The following is a 24151-nucleotide window of genomic DNA, read 5'->3' as shown; positions in this document are numbered from 1 at the left end:
GCACTAGGGTATAAAAACCCAAGTATAGACGGAGGTAAAACACTGCCAAGATTTAGCAGCGCTAATAATAACGTTGCGATTATCAACACAAGAATTCTCGAGATCCGTCTTTCTCTTTTTCAATTGCTTTCCACTCTGAAAGGCACAGGAGCAGCTGGTTTCCCCTCTAGTGGGCTCTGAGGATCCTTCCTGGAGGGAATACTTCCGGATCTGTGTTTTCACAATAGGCTCAAAAGGGTCTGGTTACTAGACAGAACTCCCCTGATTCTTAGAGTTCAGTGTGCATGAGAATCGCCTGGGGCACTTGTTTCAGATGCTGATTCCAGGGCTCTGCCTCCAATATTCTCATTCAGGAGGTCTGATGTGGGGTCCAGAGTATGCATTTCAAACAAGTACCTCTTCTTCCCCATTATACTCTGGCTGACGGAAGGGGAACACACCAAGCCACTTTGAGTTTCCCAGGGTAGTCCCTGGGGTCCCAGATTCCAAGATTTAGTGACTCTGTCTTCCTCAGCTTAACTAACCACCCCAACCCCATCATCACTGCACACAGGGACAGGGAGGAGCATACAGCTGTGGGGGTGACAGTGAGTCAGCACACTTCCCCGCCCTCTTTACCTAAGGCCACCGTTGAGGGGTTCAGAGTGAGACTTACCTCGCTGGCTTTCTCAGGGGTGCCTTTGGGGGAGGGGGAGGCGGGCGAGGAGGGCAGCCTGCGTTCCCGCTCCCAGTCTCGATCCCGGTGGATCAGTTTGCTGTTGGGTTCCTTCAGGGTCCTCTTGAGCTCGTTGATGCTGGCCTGGTGCTTCAGCAAGACATCCTCTGGCTTGTCTAAGAACTAGGGTGATGGAGAGGACAGCCAGGCATTAGAGGAGCAGCTCCGAGATGGGATACTGGGTGTGGTGAAAATGGCAACAGTGACCATCGCTGCCCTATATCAGCAAGGTGATTCCCATCCATGACCTGTGTCACTCTCCAGCACCTCATGAACCAGGCAGGGCAGGGATGTTAGCCTCAACAGGTGCACAAAGCACTTGAGATTAAAAAGAGGAGAATTCTGCCCTGGGTGGTATGGCTCAGTTGGTTGGAGCTTCATCTCATACACTGAAAGGTGACAGGTTTGATTCCCAATCACGGCACATATTCACATTGAGGGTTCAGTCCTCAGTCAGGGCACTTACAGGAGGCAACTGATCAATGTTTCTCTCACATTGATGTCTCTTTCTCTCTCTCTCTCTCTCTCTCTCTCTCTCTCTCTCTCTCTCTCTCAGACATCTAGAAGAGAGAGAAAGAGGAGAGACTTCTGGTCAAGCACAACCTTTTCCACTTCCCCACCTGGCTCCTGGTCTTAGAGCCTGAGCCCACACCAATCCCACTGGCCTGGGTGAGCTCCCTTTGGTGCTGTGAGCCCAGTCTAAGTCACAGCCGAGGTACAGTGAGAACTTGCCAACCCTGTTCACTTGGCGGCTCTGACCCCCTCCTTGGCCTCCCAGACCCTGGTCCCCACCTCTGACCAAGACTTGGACCACTGTGCTTAGCAGGATCCCTGGTCTAGGCCCCTCCTGGCCCAACATATGCAGTAAATCAGGCCCTGTGGGGCCCTTCTAAAGCCAGGGACATCCATTAAAATGGGCTCTGTTCCCACACCAAGGACCAGGGACCCAGGGACCAGGAAAAGATTGTGTTCAATATTCTCTGCTGACAGCCTCTACCTTTCCCAACCACCCGGAATCTTCCAGATACCTGTGGGTATTGATTCCTCAACAGCAGACAGGGTGAGATACAGCCAGAGAGGGGTGTTCAGGAGGATCAGGAGCATTAGAGCCCAGGAAGGAGATAGGTAAGTCCAAGGCTGGGCACAAGAACTGAGCCAGGTATAGCTGGAGTCATAGGTGGGTCCCACATTGTACTGCCAAGTCTGAGCTCTGGCCAGTGCATCATGACAGAGTAATCTGCCCCTAGGTCACATGAGGTGCAGCCTTTGCACATGAGATGGCAGTGACCTGCCCAAGCTGCCTGTCTGTGTACTTCTGGGGGCAGGGCAGCAGGCTGGTGGTCCAAGGACCCTTATCTGCAAGGCTATTTGAGGGTTCATGTCAACTCGATTCAGGGCAAGAAATGGACAATCTCAGCTTATTATAACGTCAGATCAGGACATTCTAGAACTACCTGGAAGGTAAGCTTGTCCTTGAACAAGCTAGACTCTTCCCCTGGGATTCTCTCTGGCATCCGAGGATCCTCTACGATTGACTCCTAGGTGACCTCAGAAAGGAAATCGATGCTACTGAGGCTTCTGCTTTGCCTCCAAACATCTGCCTGTACTCTTTTCCTGAGCTGAGCTGCCTCAGGACCGTGTCTGTCTGAGAAATCAAACCTGATAGAATTTGATGGATTGGGGCTGCAATAGATCCAAGATGTGTCTTGTGACCTTCTGTCCTGTACCTGCCACTCTGGCTCAGTGGGCATGTCGTGTTCCTGACAGCTAGAGGGAGCGGTGGAACCCCAAGATCCTTGAAAGGCCTTAGGGAAACCTAGTCTAAATGCCTTACTGTGCAGGTGGGGAGCTGGGGCCTAAGGGGATGTCCCCGAGACCTCAAAAAGTCAGTGGCAGAACTGGGGCTAAAATCCAGACCATGGGACTACAAGGCCAGGCCCTTCTTACATCTCAGCCTCTGGTCCTTCCCCTTGGGCCCAAGAATAAATCCACTTCTCTTGCAGTGAAAGTTCAAATGAAGAGATAGAGACTGCGTGAAAGGGAAGAAGTGGTTAACACAGATAATAGGGTGAGGGTGAGGAGAGAGAGGAGGAGAAAAGGAGAGGAGGTTTTCCTGACAGCTGGAGAAGTAGACCCCAGCCAGAGGGAGGGGCAATGGAATCTGAGGAGATGCAGATGTGCTCTGAGGCTCCTCCCTCCCAACCCTCCCACCCACATTTGGTTGCCAATAGATACAAAAAAAAAAAAGCAGAAGAGATGAGCTCAATAAAAGCATGGAATGCCTGGAAGAGCTGAGGAACACAAGTGGGATAGTCAGCAGGGACGGGGGAGCGAGCATGGGTGGTCTGGTGAGGCAGAGTGTGAAGCTGGACAGGGAAGAGGGGAATGAAGGATAGAAACACTGCTAGGGGATGGAGTCTGAGCAGGATGCTGAAGAGATGAACTTAACAAGGGGAGCTGAGGGGGCCTGGGTGGGGGATGGGACTAGGGGGAGCGTAGGGGGAGGAGGATGGCCAGGGAGCAGAGGTGAAGCTAATAACGCTGAGATGGCACCAGGATATCAGCCTGGGATGAACTGTGGAATGGTGACAAATGAACTGGGTAGGTAGGGACAGGTCCCATGCAGTACCTCCTGCTTGTGTCTCGGCGTGGTTTCCTGCTCCGGCTAGCAGATAGGGGGAGGAGGGAAAGCAACCAGCAGGGTCAGTAGAGCCAATGGATTAGAGACACCACAACCAGCCCAGTCCAGCAGGTAGCCCAGAGCGCTCTCATCCAAGCAACAGAGGCCAGGGAAGCTGGGTGGCCCACGGGGGAGTGGGGGTGGGGGCAGTGAGTAGTCGGAAGGGGTGGTGTGTGAAGCAGGGAGGTGGCCCAGGGAGGTGATGAAGGGGGTGGGAGGACTGGAGGCAAAGTGAGCAGTTACACTCAGCAGATGGAAGTGAGGGTTCTGGGTCGTCCTGCTTCTTGCAGTCAGCATATGTGTTCAGGGACCTGTGCTCCCAAGTGGGACTGCATGTTGGAAACACACTATACCCATGTGTATACATGCCCATGTGCATGTTGTTTAAAAATCTGGATACGTAACCCTGTGGGAGAGGGGTGTATATCTGTGAGTGAATGCATGCAAGTCTGGGGCCAAGTGTTCCTGCAGGGGTGTGTGCACAGGTATATGAGAAGTGGGGGTGGACAACAAGAGGGGGACACACTGTGAGGGCCTGCAGAAACACCCCAGCATGCTCTGCGGGAAAAGAGGCCTGTGCAGATCCAAACTGTAGTCCAACGGGCAAATTCAGGGTGGGCAAGAGGAGGCCAGAGTCCCCTAGGGTACAAAATGCCCTCTGGGAAAGCAAGGCAAAAGGAGGGGAGGGTGTATGGCGAGCAGCATGCCCCCCACACCTGGGCATGTGCAGGTATTGAGCATGGCCCAAGGGCAAGGCTCTGAGCTTGGTGTACCCCTAGCAAGGGTGCTCAGTCACAGCTGGGGGCACCTGAAGGCCAAGGCTAAAGACAGGATCAGCCACCTGATCCCCAGATCAGTAGGTATAAGAAAGTCAGACTCCTACCTTCAGCTCCTTGATCTTGGTGGGGGTCCTGACCTCTCCCTCCTCGGCCTCTGACTGCCGCCCCCCAGACTCGCCGTCTTCCTCCCGCTTGTCACCCTCAGGTCCTGCGTCGTGGTTCTCACTGACCGAGGCTGGGCGGGAGAACTCCGCTGAAGTGGGCAGAAACAGCCGGGCAGCCACGTGAGACATCTCCCAGGTGCACGGACAGGGCACAGGCCTTGCCACTTGCCCCACCATGCTTAGAGCGGAGCAGACACTTCCACACCCCAGCACATTGGGAATAAGAAACCAGTGCCCAACTGGACTAAAGCAGCCTTCCCCAGGTCACATGGACTGCCTGCCAGTCCCTTCCTGATTTCTACAGTACTAGAGCCCACGTTCAAATCTCAAATCTCTCTCTCCTTAGCTGTGTGACCTTGGGTAAGTTATACAACCTCTCTGGGCCTCCGCTTTCTCATATATAAACAGTACCTACTTCAGACAACTGGGGGAGGAACAAATAAGCTCATGTGTAGAAGTATTTCAAAGAGCGGCTGCCACAGAGTGAGCCAATTCAGTCAGTGCTGGCCCACAAATGTTGATTTTCTTGTTGGGGCATTTGTGGCAGAATGCTCACTTGACCATTATCTAGCAAGACACAGATATTGTGAGATTAGCTTTTACTAGTGAAAGCTGAAGTCCTGAGGTTTGCAAATAATGTAGCTTCTTTATAACTCAAGGAAAATTCAAGGGAACCCTTGTAGTAACATCTTTCTCACTTTGCTGGCATTCCAAGTACTTTCCTGAATAGGAGAGAAAAGGGTAGAATTACACCCTTTACTCCAGACACTGGGCATAACTCAGACTATGCCCATGGATTATGTCCTGGGGGAAGAAAATGGCTGGAAAACAGTGAATGACCGGAGCACAGATCATCCTTGGAATGGGCCTAGATTAAAAAGGAGAGAATGATCCTTTCTATTTATATATATTTACTCTGCAAAGTGCCCATTCATGCACATTATTTCATTTGAGCCCACAGTGCTCTGTGTTGATGACGAGAATGGGAATTATTATCCTCATTTTACAGAGACTCTGAGATCTTTCAGTGAATCAGGAGAAGAACCCAGGCCTACTGGCTTCGAGTCCAGGCTTCCGGCCCCCTCTTGATGAGCATCGTCAAATCTGGGCCAATCTTTGCTGCCTTGCACAATCTGGGCTTCACTTGGCCCCTGGCATAGTAATGAAAGCTGCAGGGGAGGACAGAGAGACAGTATGGGCCTTCCTTTCTTTCTGCATAAAACTTAGCTCTCAGTCCTGTGCCCATTCAAGAATAAGGAGCTTCCTCAGTTCCAAATGGACCTTTGCAAGACTGCATGTCCTTCAAAAAGGGCCGGGGAGTTCTGGAACAGGTCTCACCTTTATGCTGCAGGAAAAGTATCAGACGCCCCGATCACCTGGAAAACTCCCAGGTATCCTTCAAAACCCTGCCCAGTTGTCACCTTCTCTGCAAACCCCTTCCTGCTCCTCCTAGACAGAATCAATCCCTCTCTCCCAAGGCTACTCTGTATTCTGTACTTCTTCCATTGTTTGAATCACGTCGAATGCTTATAAACCTACTCTTCTAGGAGCTCCTCACAGGAACGGGCCATACTTACTCTAAGACTCAGAAAATATCTGTCGATAGTCCTGCCCCAGTGTGTTCTGGGAGTAGCCACTATTTCCCCCACTCAAGTCCCCACCTCCTACCTGTAAACCATCCTCTACAAATCTAAAAGCAATAATAATAATTTATTACTGCTACAATAAACAACAACGTGTTATTGGGTATTACTTATTACGTTCCTAGTATGTGCCAGGAATTGTTTTGGGTGTTGTAGAGGCATTATCCCATAACAAACATAGCGAAGTAAATAATCCTTATTTTGTAGAAGAGGAAATAGGCACAGGGAGGTAAGTTGCTCAAGGCCTCCCATCCATTCATTCAGATGTTTATGGGCCACATCCTGTGTCCACAGAGTAGCTGGTGAGAGTCAAGGCTGAGATTTGAACTCAGATCTGCCAAACTCTGAATCTCCCCAGTGTTTTTATCCCATGTGGCTTCTGAATCTCCCCTACAAACTCCAGTGTGCATACTGGGGGGAGTCAGGGCCCTGAGGGATGCCAATTTAGTATGTCTGGGCCAGGGCCTGGGAATCTGCATGCTTAACGGACTCACAGGTGATTCTGATGCACGTGGTCTACAACCACATTTTGAGAAGCTCTGGTCTGCTTGACAGAGGACAATGTAGGGCCAATTCTTGTTGATATTAAGGGCACCTGTCAGCCCAACAGAGCGTGCCATGTGTTAGTGTCAATCAGTTTAATGGAACCAAAAGAATGACTGGGAACAACCCCTCCGTCTCCAGCCAGGTAAGGCATCACCAACTCCACATTGCAGTCATAATACATCATTCTCCTGGTATGATGACAACCCATATGGCTAAACCTGGGACCCCAAAAGGCTCAACGAAGTCCCAGGAAGTCTAGGCGGGGCAATGTCACATCCCAGGGATAGTGAGGCCATATTTTGGGGCTAAACCACTGAGAGCTGTCCAGGTGCAGTGGTGCTCTTGGGCCACCATGCCCAGTGCAAGTCAACCTGTGATGTGTCTACCACCCTCACTGCTCATTCTGCACCTGGCATGCCCATCTCCTTCCCTCTGAACACCACTCTTCTCCCACCTCCAATTTAGGGCATACCTCCATCAAGGCTGCGGGACATGGTGTACCGTTTGCTGGAAGAACGCTCGAAGAAGGGAGCGGGCCGGTCGATGAGGGCGCTGGCCTGGCGGGTCTGTGCCTGGGTCCTCCCACTATACCGGAACTTGGAGCCCATCACCAGGAAGCCCTTGGGTGGGGGTTCGGGGGACACGAGCCTGCAGTGGAGGGATGGAGGTGAGGAGGGGGAATCATACCTGCTTTTCCAGGTCCAAGGCGGGACCACCGCTGGCCTTTCATCCCACTGTCCCACCAGCTACACTCTGTGGTCCAGGAGGGGAAAGAGGAGGGAGGTCTTTCCTATGATCCTTACTACCTTCTCCTCCTGCTCTGCCCTCAAAAAACACAGACATCACCCACACATACACTCACAGCCTCTGTCTCATCCCCCGTTACCCCATCCCCGGGTCTGGCTCACCGGAAGAATGTGTGATGCTCAATGCAGACCTTCCACAGTCTCTTGGCTGACCGGTGGTTTGGGAGTTTAAAGCCAATTGTGCTCTCGAACTGCTCATACTGCAAAACCAAGGAGGGTGGGTAAGAAGCAAGACCTGGGCCCCTCTCGCCATCAGTCCATCCTTTTGAATCTCTTTACAGCATGCGTGACTCTGGCCTGTTCTTTTATTTATTCACTAGAGGCCCAGTGCACAAAATTTGTGCACTGGGGGGCGGGGCGCGTTCCTCAGCCCAGCCTGCACCCTCTCACAGTCCAGGACCCCTTGGGGGATTTCTGCCTGCCGGCTTAAGCTCAGTCTCCCCTGGGATCAGGCCTAAGCCAGCAGTCAGACATCCCTCTCGCAGTCTGGGACTCTCGCAGTCCAGGACCCCTCGCTCCTTACTACCTGCCTGCAGCAGAGGCGGCCGCCACTGCACTCGCCAGCCATGAGCCAGGCTTCTGGCTGAGCGACACTCCCCCTGTGGGAGTACACTGACCACCAGGGGGCAGAATTGAGTGTCTGCCCCCTGGTGGTCAGTGCACATCATATCAACCGGTTGTTCAGCCATTCGGTCGATTTGTATATTAGGGTTTTATTATATAGGATTTGTTTACTCAATAATGTGGACTGAGCCCTTACTCTGTAATCAGTCTAGAGCAGTGATAGCGAACCTATGACACACGTGTCAGAGGTAACATATGAACTCATTTTTTGGTAGATTTTTCTTTGTTAAATGGCATTTAAATATATAAAATAAATATCAAAAATATAAGTCTTTGTTTTACTATGGTTGCAAATATCAAAAAATTTATATATGTGACACAGCACCAGAGTTAAGTTAGGGTTTTTCAAAATGCTGACACGCCGAGCTCAAAAGGTTCGCCATCACTGGTCTAGAGCAAGAGAGACACCATAGTGATCAAGACAGAAGATTCAGGGAGGAGGGGACTTTGATCATAAATAAGTAAACAAGATCATTTCAGATACTAATAAAGTCATGAAGGGACTGGACAGAGGTGTGTGATGTGACAGAATACCTGTGTAGGCACAGGGGTGGGTACTATTTTAGAAAGGTGATCTGAAGGATGGGGAAGGAACCAGCTATCTGAGAGGGTGGGGAAGAGGATTTCAGGTAGAGGAAGAAAGAGCAAAGGGCTCGTAGCGGGAAGGGCTTGCTTATTCAAGGATTTCAGAGAAGGCCAAAGGGGCTGGAGTGCAGCGGGCATGGGGCAATGGCGGGGAGGCAGGTGGCCACAGACAGAGTGTGGGCTTTAGCCCAAAAGCTAAAAAGAAAGCTCTTGAAACATTTAATCTAGGACTGGGAATAAGGGGCGAGTTTCACATGCTATGATGGAAGGGACTTCCAAGCTCTCTTTAGCAGCTATGAATAAAATGGCCTGGAGTGACAGTGGGGGCAGGGGAATGAGAAGGATGTGGAGACGAAGATGAGAGATGATCGCTGCTGGTAGCTGGTGCAGTGGGGAGGCAAGAAGCAGATAGGTTCGTATTTATTCTAGAGTCAGCTGTGGAGGCTGGATGAATACATGCTTGCATGTGTGTAGTTGTGTGTCTATATGTATGTGTACATACTTGAGTATTAGATGTAAGCAAATACAGGGACATGGACATGTATTCTATGAATACTGAATATATGTGATTACCTTTACATATGTGCTCGTGCGTGTGTGTGTGTGTTTGTGTATGTGTATGTGTGCAGGACATACCTAAGGTGTGAAATGTCTGAGAAGAGCCCCAGCAGAAGATGGATCTCTCCATACCCAGCACCCCAGCACCGCCACCCATGTATCCTGAGTAGGAAAAATCCAGGCCCAGCTACCAGATCCTCTCCATTCTAGTCAATTCGGTGAGGAGGAGGGATTCCCAAGCAGGCTCACCTCCCCAGGCCGAATCTTGATGTAGAAATTACTCCTCTTGTAGGAGATCTTGAGAATCTTGGGCCAAGCGAAGCGGTTGATCCTCAGTCGGTCCCGGTAGATGAGCAGGCCATTGGCACAGACTCCTAACATAATGTCAATGCCCTCAGAGTCCTGCGTGAGAAGGGACCATGGAACAGCAGGCCTGGTGCCCACGCCTGGAGCTGCCTGCCCCCGACCGCAAGTCCCTCCTGAGCTCTATTTATAAACGAGCCCAAGGAGCAGGTGGAGTTGGAAGCTCTGTTCTGGAGTCCCCTGACCATCCCTCACACAGTCATTTAACCATTCACTCCTTCATTTTGTCATTTATCCCCCCACTCACTTGTTCCATTATTTTCTTGGTTAATCATTTATTCATCCAGCAAACACTTAATGGTACATATTCGGTGCCAGGCCATGGGCTACACACACTAGGGCAGTGGTCGGCAAACTCATTAGTCAACAGAGCCAAATATCAACAGTACAACAATTGAAATTTATTTTGAGAGCCAAATTTTTTAAACTTAAACTATATAGGTAGGTACATTGTTATTAACTTAATTAGGGTACTCCTAAGGCTTAGGAAGAGCCACACTCAAGGGGCCAAAGAGCCGCGTGTGGCTCGCGAGCCGCAGTTTGCTGACCACGGCACTAGGGATACAGAAATAAATTAAGGCCCTGTATTTCCCTCACAATGCTCCCAATCTAGTTAGTGGTGGCACAAACAGGTTCAAAAATAAATATAATACAAGGAAAAAATGATAAGGGTCATGGAAGAATAAAGGGTTATGGGACTTTGAGGCTTCAGGTTGGCAGGAATGCAGGGTCTGGCACACCAAGCCCTCCAGAAGCACATCATAGTTCAATGGGGACCCCCAGATGCTAGGGGGCCCTGGGACCCAGCGGTACCTTGGCATGGTGCAGGTCTACTCCGTACATGGAAAGCTTCTTGGCGTTCTCTAGGAAGTGGATTTCTGCTTCTCCTGGGGTCATGCCCCTAATGGAAAGAGAGGGATCACAGGTGGCCATGGGAAAGGCCCGGCCTGAGCCCTGCTGCCTGAAGGTGGCCACAGTCAGAACCTGTGATTCTAGGAAGGCAAATGTTCTGGAGTGGGTGTATGGCTAGACCTCCCCTCTGCTCTCAATGCAGGATGGTGCACCCCAGACCCCTCTTCAGTCTACCCAAGCCCCATCTCCTGCCAAAGCTCAAGTCCAATCTTGTTTCCTTCAGGAAGCATTCAAGGGCTGGGCCGGGAGTCAGGATTTTTGTCTCATTCTGCCACTGAGTGAAGTGTGAGCCATAAGTCTTGCTTCTCCGTGACCATGAAGCCATTGTGGAAGGCTGTTCAATATAATCACCCAGGGACTCCGGAATCACTGCCCACATAAGATATTTATCTTATATACAGGATTTGGAGTCAAAAGGGCCTGATTATGAGTCCTGATTATAGCATTTAGTGAGTAGGAGACATGTATTATGCCTTCCTGACATCTCATAGTATCTTTCACAATTCTAAATATATAGTAAATATTCATTAAATTTAAATATATATATATATATATATATAATCTTAGAACATTATATCAGAAACCACTTAACCTCCCCTGAGGAACAGGTGCCCTTTTTCCTTTCTGAAAAGAAGTTATACAAGTTCCTTCTTTGCTTTGACCGCCAGGAAACCATACATTTTACACTCAGTCACAGCTAACATTTATTGAGGACTGCGTGAGGTTACTGTTCCAAGCACTTTGCAGGTCTGAAGTTATTGAATCTTCAAAACAATTCTATAAATAGGTATTATCATTTTTCCCATTTTACAGCTGAGGAAGCTGTGGCACAGAGAGGTTGAATAACTTGCCTAAGGACACACAGCTACTAAGTAGCAAAGTCAGGATTTGAATCCAGACAATGTGGGTCCAGAGTCTGTGTTCCTAACTATTACATTTACATCTGTCTCATATCCTCCAGGCCTGTTTCCTCTGCTCTGTCCACCTCAGTGAGGTACTGTGTGGAATACCTGGACAGCAGATGTCAATGTGCTCTCAGTCGAAAGAGCTGTAAAGGGATGGCCATCAGCATTTTTCCAGCCCATATTGATGTAAACTTCTTTCTCTGAATCACAGACAGACCTTGAAGATATTGCAGGTTCACTTCCAGGCCACCAGAATGAAACCAATATCACAGAAAAGCAAGCCACACAAATTTGTCGGGTTCCCAGTATGTTTATACTATACTGTAGTCTATTAAGTGTACAATAGTATTGTGTGTAAAAAAATAGACATAGCTTAATTTTAAAATACTGTATTGCTAAAAAAAAAAAAATGCTGTTATCTGAGCCTTTAGCAACTCCTAATCCTTTGGCTGGTGGAGGGTCTTACCTTCAATTTATAAAAAAATCAGTATCTGTGAAGTGCAATCAAACAAGGCATGCCTGTATTCTGACTCTTGCAGATCCCTAACACATCCTAATACCTACAACAGGAATGACAAAGAGATGATAGGCAGGCCATCACTCCCTATTCCCGAGCCAGGCAGACACTGCTAACCCATCATATGGTTTCAGTATCCTACTCAACCCAATACAGCAACAGCCATTGCTAACCAATCAGAGTTGTGTGCAAATCTCAGAAAGACACATCTGCCACCCTGATGCAGCATTCCATTACACCCCAGCAGGCTTTCTTCCCCACATACATGATCCCTCCACGTCTGGCCCTGGACCTCCTCTCCTGATTCAGCCCCAGGACACAGTCCTCCTCCTTCCCTCCATCCTTATTAGCAATGAGAAAACATCACCATACCCGCTCCCACGGGCACAGCACTGTACAGTTTATAACGCACTTTCACATTCTTTACCACACTGAGTTCCCAGAACAATCCTGGCCTGGAGCCCAAAGCTCTTCCAACTTGACAGGACCCTAGAGACCATTCATTTTCAGGGGTTCCTCCCAGGGGATGGTACCACCCTCATAGTGGGCATTTGGAAATGGAACGGAACATTTGGGTTGTACAGTGACTGAGGGGTTGATAAGCGCACTGAACAGCTGGGGCCCAGGAATGTCAAACATCTTCCAGAATGAATTCTCCTGCTGCAAAGACCAATAGTTGAGAAACACTGGTAATCTAGGTCTGTACAAATACAGGTAAAGAATGAGGTTGAGCCTGGCCGGCGTGGCTCAGTGGTTGAGCATCGACCTGTGGACTCAAGGGTCCCGGGTTCGGTTTCTGGTCAGGGCACATGCCCGGGTTGCGGGCTCGATCCCCAGTAGGGGGCATGCAGGAGGCAAGTGATCCATGGCTCTCTCTTATGGATGTTTCTCTCTCTCTCTCTCTCTCTCTCTCTCTCTCTCTCTGTCCTTTTCCCTTCCTCTCTCTCTAAACAAATCAATAATTTACAAAAAAGAATGAGGTTGACAGATTAAATAGCCAGCCCACAACCACACATCTAGCTAATCATCTAACTTCTGCAACAAAGTGCTTTCCTCTGCACAACTATTCAAGCCCTCAAATCACAGAGAGCATATGGTGGATCTTTATTATGTGCCACTGAGTCCTCCCAGCCACCCTCCGAGCAGGTTTCATTAGCGCCCACACTGAACGGATGAGGAAATTAAAGCAGAGGGAAGGAAAATGACAGGGCTGAGATCCCCCTGTGTGAAAGTGACAGAGCCAGCAGGCGAACACAGGCAGTCCGGCTTTAGAGTGCAAGCTTTTGAACTTCATGCAACAATCAAGACATTAGGACACTTCCTCAGGGACACGTAATAGTTACTATGATCTCCAGTTGACAGATAAGGAAACTGATTCTCAGAAACCAAGGACAGGGAATCATCACACTTATACAGGAGCTTAGAATCTGTGGTCCCGAGAGGTCATTTAAGGTTACACAGCTAGTTACTATCCTTCTCATTTGATGAGGTGATTTGCCCTCAGATTTGCACCTCTAATTAGCAGCAGAGTCAGGTAGAGCACTTACAGCCCTGCATCTGGGGTGTAGCAGGGACAGTTCTATGAGCCAGGGAAGGCCCTGGGCATAGGCCCTCTCACCTGTACGTCTTGTGCAGCTCCATGATCCTCTCCTCCAGCTCTCGGGTCTGGTTGGGGGCGAAGCGGAGCTCGCTGACATAGTTGCCCACATGCTCCTCGGCATCATGGTCGCCCAGCTCTGCCTGCACGGCGTAGGAGCCCAGCAGGGCATGCGTGACGAAGGAGCAGGGCAGCCGGCCCGTGATGATGTCTGCCCGCAGCTGCAGGCACAGGTAATATCTGGAGATAGGGGAGAGTGGGCATGGGCACGGTGCCTCTCCCACCCGAGATGCCCACTGAGCCATCAGAACCAACCTAGGCACCCCTCAGCTCAGTAGAAAAGGAATGCTCCTCGACACTAGCATTTCACGTGTTGATATTTTGGGTGTATCCGATTGAGAGGGTTTTGTGCCATTTCATATTTTAAGCATTTCTGTTCACGTCTAAATTTGAAGGGTTTTTCCTACTGTGAGAGCATTTTCAATTTCTAATTCATTTTCAAGCTCAATGGGACTACGTTGATCACTTTCTGAAGATGTAATGTATTTTTTGTTTATACAATTAATATATTTTTATTGTGGAAAAATGTAAACTTTAGAGGTGTAAACTTCCTCTTGATGTCCATTTTCAGGACCCCCCCTCCACCAGAGGTCACCCCTGTTATCTGTTGTGTTCTTGACTTTTTTCGTCCATGGACATACAGAAGGGCATGTGGTTTCATTCATGAGTGTTGTTAACATGTACATAGTATCAAATGCTACATCTGATCCTACAACTTGCCTTACAGCCCTTCCCAGGTCAGCACATGAGACCTGACCTCATTCATTTTAACTTCTACACAGCGCGCCCACAGCCTGGACAGAGCCATTTGCCAGTGTTTTCTCAACACTTTTTATTTTGCCTCTAGCGCTAAGTGAATGGTCTAAAAATAAATTGGTTTAAAAGAAACATTTCCAACCACGAGGCCATGATTTTTTATAATTTTTATGCGCACTTGGATGCTTTTACAATTTTTAGAGCCATTTTTTATTGCTTTTTCAGTTATTGCTTATTAAAAAGAATGCTTCAGTCCGGTCTCCACCAGCAATGCCTACTTGCCCACTTTGCTATGTTTCACCATTTTTTCAACTGCCTGTTTTCTTTTAGGTGGCTTTTACTTAAAATAATTTTTACTGCTCACGATGTTGTTTTGCAGTCTGAACTGGAGCTCTGGCAGAAAGCACGTACAGCCTCAGTGTGCGCTCAGGGCCAAGGCAGAGGCTCAGAACCAGCAGCAGCTCACACATCACAGGCAGCAAGTGTGGACAGAGGGGCGTTTGGGTCAAGGCTAAGATTTCAGAAGTCACTGCCAAGCACTCTGATCAATATTTCATTTCAATCCATTTGTCATTTTGACCAGTTTATTTTGGGCCTGAATATTTTTTTTTTTTACTAAATCACCCCATTCCCTGGGATCATCCAAGCTGGACAAAGCTAGTTTCCCCCCTGGGGGTCACTGGAAGCCTGATGCCCGGGCAGGAACTGGCACTAAGAGGAGAGGCGTCAGGGGCGAGACCAGGGGATCGGGGCCTGGCCTGGTCTAAAGCTCTCAGCCCTCCTGGGAATGGAGGTCAGACACTGATGCTAAATCTTGGCCCCAAGCCGGACCTCAGGGCTAATGAGCCCGAGGCCTCGGGCCAGATCTATTCCAGGGACAACTGTCTTATCTCTCAAGGCCAAAGTCAGCATCTTGGCCTTGGCCCATTGCCTGGCAAACAGGCAGCCAACATCATGAAAGAAGGACCCGGTGGGAGGGAGGGGCTTGATTCTATAGCCCTTCCCTGCTGTAGGGAAAACTCCAAGCCCACATCTTATTGTTGGTGGGTCTGTAGGGCCCAGCACATGGATGAGACTCTTAGAAGAAGCTTAGAAAAGGGAAAGGCCTCTCACTGTTCTCATCTTGAAAGATGCTTTGCCCCCCCTTTCAATCTTCAAGCCACAATGAGACTGCACATGCAATCCATGTGCACCCATGCAGTCCAGGCTGCCTCCATGGGGATTGTCACATGCTTCATTTGACCCCCACATGCCTGACATGTGCACAGAACAGCACACAGGACAAAACTCCTGCTTGGGAAGGATCTGCACTCTACTCCCTCTTTATCCCCAAAGTTGAAAGCTGGTGGTCCACCCAGCACATCAGATCTTCAGATGTGTTTGGCTGGTCCTACCCAAGGACGTCCCACACCACGTTTTAAAAAACATTTAAATTCGTTTCCAACGTTTAAAAATTGTGATGTTTTTACTTTCAAATTGGGCCCAATTCTCATAAGGCCGTGATTGCCCAAGCTCAACAGCCACTGTCTTAGATGGCGTCTGTCCTCTTGGATTCACATTGGGCCCCACTGCTCCCTGTGACACCTCTCCCTCTGAAGGAAGGGTCACCTGCCACTGACCATTATGTTTGCATCCCTTTCTCTTGCACTGAGTCATCTTCCTTTATGATGGTGTCTGCCTGGCCTAGGTAGGCACCTGAGGTTGCAACTGCCATCACATACCACCCTGCGTCTGCCCCAGCCAGCACACCTGCCACCTCCCTCCACAGCCCTCACCTTGTGATATCTTCTGTCAGCTGGGCAGGGTCAGGGGGGTAGAACTTGACTGTGAAGGCAAAATTCCAGGGGCTGCCTGAAAGAAGATGGGGCAGAGATCAGAGAGGCGCCATTACCCAGTGGGTGGCCCAGACAAACCATCCTATCAGCCATTTTCACAGTCGTCTCATATGTATAATCTCAGGACAATCTAATCAGAGGATCTGGAACATTGTTCCCACTTGACAGATGAGAAGGCTGAGGCCCAGGGTAAGAGACTTACTGTAAACTAGCAGTGGGAAGAAAGGCAGGAAGAACACCAGCTGTGCACCCATTAATTATTTTACAAACACCGCTTCATTATATCTTACAACAACCCTATGAGTAAGTCTGATGATGGTCCCCATTTTGCAAATGAGGGCACTGTGGCCCAGGCAGTAAAGTTGTCAGCCCAAGGTCACCCAGCGAGAAAGGGCGATGCCGGGTTTCAGGCCAGGCCCACCTGGCTCCAGAGCTCGAGCCCCTTCCTTTTAAGGAAAGTCTAGGCGACAGGGCATTAATGGGAAGAAAGGAAGTCTAAAAGCACCGTATTAAACAGGTTTTCTAACTTTAGACTTTGCAGAGCCCTCACTCTGCCATTATAAATTGTACCTCTCTAGAGGAGACAAGCATTCAAGACTTCCCAAAACTTATCTGACCTGCTGTATCCATTTTTTATAAGGCAGATTAATGTTCCCTGAAACACACTGGAAAACTCTGCCCTATCTCACTTTAACTCTATCTCAAATGACAGAATTGGATTATAAACAAGACCTAAAAGGCAAATACGATGGGCTAAAAGTAACAAAGGTCATTTCACAGGGATAAATGTTAACCTCCACATTGAGATATGAAAAATTAATGGTACATCTATAGAAGGCAGACAGAAATAAAGGCTGAGGTTTGAGCTGGAAACTAGCTCAGTAAGCCAAGAGAAGGGATGACCACTTAAGAAAGGAAGAGAGGTTGGTGGTGGGAGGGGCGAGGGCAGGAGGGAGAGGGGACCGGGAAAGAAATAGCGAGGAGGTGTTGATGAAAGGCTACAATCCAGAACAATGGTTAGACCACCCCTGAGACATTTGGGGTTCCATGCTCTAAAAAGGCCCCACAAAGTGAGAAAGTGAGGCCCATCCAGGACAGGGCAGCAGTCATGACGACTGGAGGCCATGCTGTCACTACCATCCTCATCTTCACCCTCTTCACCTTTTAGCTGTCATGTCTCCAACACTTAATAAGCTCTGGTCACTTGGTTTGCTACATGTTACAGGCATGTATAGGCAGTGGTTCTCAACCTTCTGGCCCTTTAAATACAGTTCCTCATGTTGTGACCCAACCATAAAATTATTTGCGTTGCTACTTCGTAACTGTAATGTTGCTACTTCATAACTGTAGTGTTGCTACTGTAATGTTGTTATGAATCGTAATGTAAATATCTGATATGCAGGATGGTCTTCGGCGGCCCCTGTGAAAGAGTCGTTCGACCGCCAAAGGGGTCGCGACCCACAGGTTGAGAACCGCTGATGTATAGGAATTTAATCTTCATAATGATCCTGAGGTTGACTTTCCTTCCTATAGATGAAGATTCTGAGAGATGTGCTCACTTGGGCCGCACACACGAAAGGTTTTGAGAGGTTCAGTAACTCTCCCAGGGTCGCTCAGCTGGTCCGCAGTAGAAAACAGAAGCCTGGCCCGGCTGGTGTGGCTCATTGGTTGAGCGTCAACTCATGTCACAGGTTTGATTCCCGGCCAGGGCATTTCTCTCTCTCTCTCTAAAAACCAATAAAAACATTTAAAAAAAGAAAACAGGGATCTAACCTTGGGTCATCTGACCTCAGAATCCAGGCTCCTGACCACAGCTGGCTCCTTGGCAAAAGAATACTCAGGGGGCGCCCTGGCCAGTGTGGCTCAGTTGGATGGGCATCATCCCAGGCACGGAAAGGTTGTCCGTTCAACTCCTGTTCAAGGCACATGCTTACGCTGAAGACACAATCCCCGGTGCAAGAAGCAGCCGATCATGTTTCTCTCTCTCTCTCTCCCTCTTCTCTTCTCTCTCTCTCTAAATATCAATAAAATTATTTTTTTTAAAAAAATAAAGAAGCCTTAAGGGGAAATAATCTCTGCCTCAGAAATAATAATAATGATAATAGTAACTAATACATACTGGATGCTACTTGTGCAGGTACCGTTTTAGGTGTTGTGTACCTAATAACTCGTTTAATCCTCACAACAACCCTAAAGGTACATACTATCACCATTCCCACTTGACAGATGAGGAAACTGAGACAAAAAACAATACAAGAAGTAGTGATGGAGTCAGAAATCAAATCCAGGCAGTCTCGCCTCATTCGCTCTCCTTTTAAGCACCACACCACGCTGCCTCAGAGAAGCCCCTGCTAGGCGGCAGGTACTGTCCACACATGTTATTTAACGGTCACCTCCACCAGGTGAGGTAGGAGTCATTAATCTACTTGCCAAGGAGAAGCAGGAGCCCAGAGGGCTGGAGGAAGTGCCCCCAGTGGCCTCGGTGATGGGCACAGAGATTTGAGAGGAAATATACCCAACTCCAAAGCCCAAGACAAGGACTTGTGCCACCTTCAGAAGGCTGGGCGGGGAGGGCTGTCTTAAAGAAAGGGCATAAAAATTGTTCCCTGGGGTCCCAGAACACGGAACTCGAATGAATGGGTGGAAGTTACACGGGTAGGGCAGAGACTGTGGCTTTATACAGGAGGCAGCACTGCTCCAATGATGACACAAGGGCACTAACCCTGCCGGGGGGAGGGAGCTGGGACCCACAATGGCCAGCGCTTCTCTTTTCCAAGCTTTGGGTCCTTCTCAGACACTGCTCACTGTACTTGTTCTGATTCTTTCACGCAGGAGAGCCAGGCCGCCCAGCCAGGCTAGGGCTCCTGGGGACAGCCTGAGCCCAGGCCTAAGGCCCGTCGGCTCCAGAGGAGCATGCTCTCTGTCTGTGTGCCTCTCTCTTTGTCTACAACTGACAGCAGCTTACAGAAAAAATTCCTCAAGCCCCCTCCCACAGAGTCAGCTGGCATCCCTGGGCCCAGCTGCCTGCTGTCATAGCAACAGGCTTCGCTAGAGCCTTCTAGCCCAGGGACCACAGAGTCCAAGCAAGGGGGAGGGTTGTCTAGGCTCTAGGTCTCCGCCTATTGCATGGCCCCTGTCTGAGGCCACCTACCTCCTCCTTCTGCTATCTGAGCCCCACCCCTCCCAACATAAAGCACAGGTTGTCAGCGTGCTCATTTGTCTTTGCTCCAGACCTTGAAAGAGTGCAGGATGGTGTGGGGAGGCCAGGGCTGCAGACCTGGCTCAGCCAATACCTTGCTCTGTGACCTTGAGCAGATACTGCCTCTCTTCGGGCCTTAGTCACCCATCGTTAAATACAGGAGATGGCCACAATCAGGGAAGGGCCTAGACTTCTGACATACTAACTCCTGTCAGCTGGCAGTGGCCATGAGTGCTGTGTGGGCAAGGATTCTGAGCTGAGTCAGGGGTCACTGACCACTGAAGCCTTCACCAGCCCTGGAGAGGAGGGGGGCTGTTTTCAGGTCATTAGCTTGCCCCCTGGTCCTAGATGACTCTGCAAGTCCCTTCTAGTGCTGACATCCTGAGGGCATCTGTGATCCCTCTATACCAGGGGTGGGCAAACTTTTTGACTCGAGGGCCACAATGGGTTCTTAAACTGGACTGGAGGGCCGGAACCAAAGCATGGATGGAGTGTTTGTGTGAACTAATATAAATTCAAAGTAAACATCATTACATAAAAGGGTACGGTCTTTTTTTTTTTTAGTTTTATTCATTTCAAACGGGCCGGATCCGGCCCGCGGGCCGTAGTTTGCCCACGGCTGCTCTATACTAACCTACTGTGTGACTCTAGACCAGAGATTTTCTTTTTCTTTTTTAAAAAATATATCTTTATTGATTTCAGAGAGGAAGGGAGAGGGAGAGAGACAGAAACATTAATGATGAGAGAGAATATCGGCTGCCTCCTGCACGATTGGGGATCAAGCCCGGGAATCGAACCATGACCTCCTGGTTTGTAGTTCGACACTCAACCACTGAGCCACCACAGCATGGCTAGAACAGCGATTTTCAACTGGTATGCCACAGTAGGCACACTGTGTGCCATAGAAAATTTTAAAACATGCAATAACTAACTATTTAGTCATGTACACTGACCTCTTTTCCCTTAGATTGTAAATTTAAAAATGACAACAGCAGCCTCACTGAGTGGCTTAGTTGGTTGGAACGTTGTCCCGTACACCAAAAGATTGCAGGTTCGATTCCAGATCAGGTTACACACCTAGGTTTTAGGTTCAATCCCTGGTCAGGGTGTGTACGGGAGGCAACTGATCTCTCTCTCTCTTTCTCTCTCCCCCTTCCTCTGTCTCTAAAATCAATAAACATGTCTTCAGGTGAGGATTTAAAAAACAACAAACAACAACAGCCAATACAAGAATAGTCATCTGGTGTGAATGAATCAAAATTATACCTATTTAACCAAACTGAGCCCTGGCTGGTGTGGCTCAATTGGTTGCACATCATCCTGTGCACCTAAAGGCTGCTGGTTTAATCCTGCAGGGCACATACAGGGGTTGCGGGCTTGATCCCTTGCAGAGGGTGTGCAGGAGGCAGCCGATGGATGCTTCTCTCTCGCTCCTTCTCCCTTCCTCTCTCTCTCTAAAAATCAGTGGGGGGGGCGGGTGGGAGGGTCTAACCAAAATTATACCTCTTTTTTTGTCAGATAAGTAAAAATATATATTTTTTGGTGTACCACAGAATTTTAGTAATTAGTTTATGTGTGCCATGAGATGAAAAGGATTGAAAATCACTGCACAGTCATTTCTCTTATCTAGGCCTCAGGCTCCTCATCTATAAAACCATGCCCTGCCTTCCCCAGGATCTTCCATGGAGCAAATGAACTCAAGGATCTGAATATACTTCCCAAAGTAGGACAGAGCAGCACAACTGCGGCCCCACTGCCTGGAGCCCTGCCCACCCTTCCACCGCATTCCCAACCACAGCTGGCCACTCACTCCGGATCTGCTTCTTGATTTCCTTGGAGGGGTCCAGCCAGTTCTGCAAGAGAAAACAGAGTTCATTAGAGGGAAGATAAAGAAGAGGACCCAGATAGGTCCGGGAGAGAGCAACATCCTGAAATAGCCCCCCTGACAGACCCTGGCGGGAGCACCCTTCCCTGGCTGAACTTTCTGGGCCCTTTTCCTTGGGACTGGGAGGTAAGGGAATAAGGCCTGGATTCATCACAGAGTCTGGGACTCAGGGCCCTGGGGTGGCATTGCCCTGAGGCAGCACAGCGAACAGGTAATACAGCTGCGGTGAGACTGGTGGAAGGAAGAAACTAGGAGCCTCCCAAGGGTGGGGGAAGGGCCTCAGTTCCCCCAGGAAGCCATGGCTGGTTCTCCAGATACCCATCTGGGGTGGCATTCAGGTCCCCAAGAAAGGACTGGGGGATGGAGTGGACACAGAGAACAGAAGTGCCTAATGAAGATCTGATGGAAGCCATGGGACACCACCAGGACTGTGGGGGCCATAGAAGAAGCCTCCCCCACAGCAGGCCTCCCCTGCCAGCCCTGCTCCCCAGCCCAGGTACCTTCTGGCTGTCGGCATCACAGAAGGTCAGGCCAAAGTAGTCCTTCTCCAGGAGGTTGAGGTGCTCACAGACCAGGTCAAACAGTACCTGGCCCCGGCCATGTTTCTGAAGCAGAGAGCAAAGCTTCTGTGAGGCCAGAGTCACTTCCAGGCGGGGCAGGGGAGACCTCTGACTCCCCCAGAACAACGTGCAAACCCCCAAGCGCCTTCCAGCATCTGGAGAGATGTCAGCACTCCTGCCACCCACCTGGCTCTGAACCTAACGCCCAGGTCATCAAGCGCCTTCTTCCAAGCCTTCCCAGACCTTAGACCTGCTCAGGGGGTGGGGAGGGAGTTCGGAGTCAGGGGCGGGCAAGGAGGGTGGCGTTGACTGATTTCTCCTTCCTTGCAGGGATTAAGAGAAGGAGGCTAACTTGGACCCAAGGAACAGAGAATGAAAAGTCTAAGCTTTGGGTGTGAGAAGGAGAGAAGAGTCACATGAAATATGAGGGACATGGACAGTGGGGAAGGGGGGAGCCCGGGACTCAGGGTCACAGTGTGACTCACCCTCCCCAGCCCTTCCCCTTACACTAAGTCTGAGTGAAATCCTACCCGGGCAGCAAATGAGTTTTTATAGGGGCCATGGGGCCTAAATCAGCCTCAGCTAGAAGCAGCCTGATGGAGCCACCTTTCTGTCCCACCCCCATTCAACCAGGCTTGGTACCTCTCTGAACACCATCTGGGCCTGAAAATGCATAAGGACAAATCCCAGAACCTGGCTCGGTACCCTACACCCACAGGGGTGAGGATGAGCACCAATACAGGGCAGGGGGAGTGAGAAGCAGTTACTACTCAGAGAGGCAGGGACCTCCAGAGAGAGGGTGAGGCCCTGCGAGGTCTGGCTAGGTCAGAGGGGCTGAGACCAGGCCTGATTATGGACAGCAGCTTCGGGAAGCCAAGAGATTCCTGAGCTTAGAGGAGTTCTTCAGAGAGCGTGGACTGGCCTCAGCCAAACTCTACACTCTTCTAGGGCAGGACGAAACGGCCTCTTGGGGCCAGTGTGGGTAAGAGAGAAGAGGTAGAAGATATCCTTTTATTTTGCCCAGAAGTAGGCCAGATATTTATTCTGAAACCCTTCTATAGAAGTAATAAATATTTTAAAAACAAAACAAAAACCCAACCCTGCAAAAAAGAGGGACCCAGCCTCCCAGGGCTCAGAAGTAAGTCATGCCCCTTAAGATCAGGGCAGGAGGGAGGAAGGAAGGTGGCTCCTATAACTCTCAGCAGTAAGGCCACCCTCTGGACTCTCCGTTCGCAGGCAGAGGGCCAGGAATGGAGCCTAGGCTAGGGAAGAACCTCTAAGGGGGAGAGTGACGGTTCCGAAGTTAGGCAGGATTCTCAGTCTATATAGGCAAAGAGAGACGCTAAATGTGAGGCCAGAAGAGCTGACCCCAGAGAGGAGGGGTCTGCCCCGCCACCCAGTGTGGGACAGGACCACGCCACAGGGTTTCTACACGGCCTGGGGGAGTGTGTCTTTCCAATGGGCCACCTCCCTGCGCCTGGGGGACACCTTTACCATGGAACCCTCAAGTGACCAGTTTGTCCTAGAGACTAGAGGTAGTATCCTGGGCAGGGGGGTTTCACAAGAGAGGACCCCTCTCTCCACCCAATAAAAATGATTCTAGTTGAAACAGTGTCTGCTGGGTTACAGTGAAGAGATTGGGCTGCAGATCAGCCCTTGGATGGTGGCTCCTTGCCAAGGTACAGCCACCCTGAGAAACCTTTTCCTGGTGCCAGCCTGGTGCCTCGTCTAATTCTATTTGCAATCAAAACAGGCATCTCCGGGCCTGGATGCCACCATCTGTACAAAGGGCTGGCCAGGTCATCTCTCTGGGACACTCCAGTCAGTCCAGGACTCCATGACGAATGGATGCCCTCTGGCTTGGCCCAGGCTGAGTGCACAAAGAAGCCTGCTCTGCTCTGAGGCCAGCTGGCTGCGGGCGGGGCATGTGGCACTGGGTGGTCCCTACCTCCACCTCACACTCATACTCAGAGGCATCGAGCAGAGTGACTCGGCAGATAGCACTCTTGTATTTCTTGGCAATCTTCTGGGGCGATTTCTGGGCCTTGCTGGGCGTGGTCCTCTCTGACAGGCCATCAGCCTCCCCGTTGTCCTTCTCGTCCATGTCTAGGCTCTGTAGGTCCAACCAGGAGAAGAGTTTGGTCAGCGAGCTTGAAATCATAGCCTTTCACCCAAATGAGCTGCAACAAGGAGGCAGCTGGGGCTGTGATGGACCCCAAAACGAGAGCCACTGCCATCTAAGGCCCCTGGGGGGACCAGAGTCTGTGGTGGGTAGGGCAGGAGGAGAGCCAGAGCTTCCATGTGCAGCTGAGGGGTCCTCTGCTTTCCCGCAGGCTCCTGCTGCTGTGACAGCCTCTGTAGGCGGGAGCCTCCCACAAAACCACCCCCAGTGGCCAGAGCTGTCCTGTCTCCCCTGAATAGTGCATGAGTTATAAGAATATCCATCTGGTCTCCTCCTTCCT

General features: G+C 50.0%; 1 protein-coding gene across 1 annotated transcript in view; it reads right to left on the bottom strand.

Moving 5' to 3' along the window:
• EPB41L1 (erythrocyte membrane protein band 4.1 like 1) overlaps positions 1 to 23793 on the bottom strand; it is a gene marked incomplete at its 5' end in the record, with an annotated part of 50660 nt that extends 26867 nt beyond the window's left edge. The window contains 12 exons of the mRNA XM_081097575.1: positions 656 to 838; positions 3345 to 3380; positions 4279 to 4427; positions 7000 to 7175; positions 7436 to 7533; positions 9350 to 9502; positions 10277 to 10364; positions 13416 to 13634; positions 15986 to 16061; positions 21055 to 21097; positions 21630 to 21734; positions 23638 to 23793. Of these exons, the coding sequence (XP_080953701.1) occupies positions 656 to 838; positions 3345 to 3380; positions 4279 to 4427; positions 7000 to 7175; positions 7436 to 7533; positions 9350 to 9502; positions 10277 to 10364; positions 13416 to 13634; positions 15986 to 16061; positions 21055 to 21097; positions 21630 to 21734; positions 23638 to 23793 (1482 nt within the window). The remainder of the gene's footprint in view (positions 1 to 655; positions 839 to 3344; positions 3381 to 4278; positions 4428 to 6999; positions 7176 to 7435; positions 7534 to 9349; positions 9503 to 10276; positions 10365 to 13415; positions 13635 to 15985; positions 16062 to 21054; positions 21098 to 21629; positions 21735 to 23637) is intronic.
• Between the last annotated feature and the right edge of the window lie 358 nt (positions 23794 to 24151).

This window comes from Myotis nattereri, assembly GCF_964212035.1.
Source record: "Myotis nattereri genome assembly, chromosome: 8".
NCBI classification, from domain to species: Eukaryota; Metazoa; Chordata; class Mammalia; order Chiroptera; family Vespertilionidae; genus Myotis; species Myotis nattereri.
The sequence above is the reverse complement of the archived record's forward strand: the minus strand, read 5'-3'. Positions and strand labels throughout refer to the sequence as shown.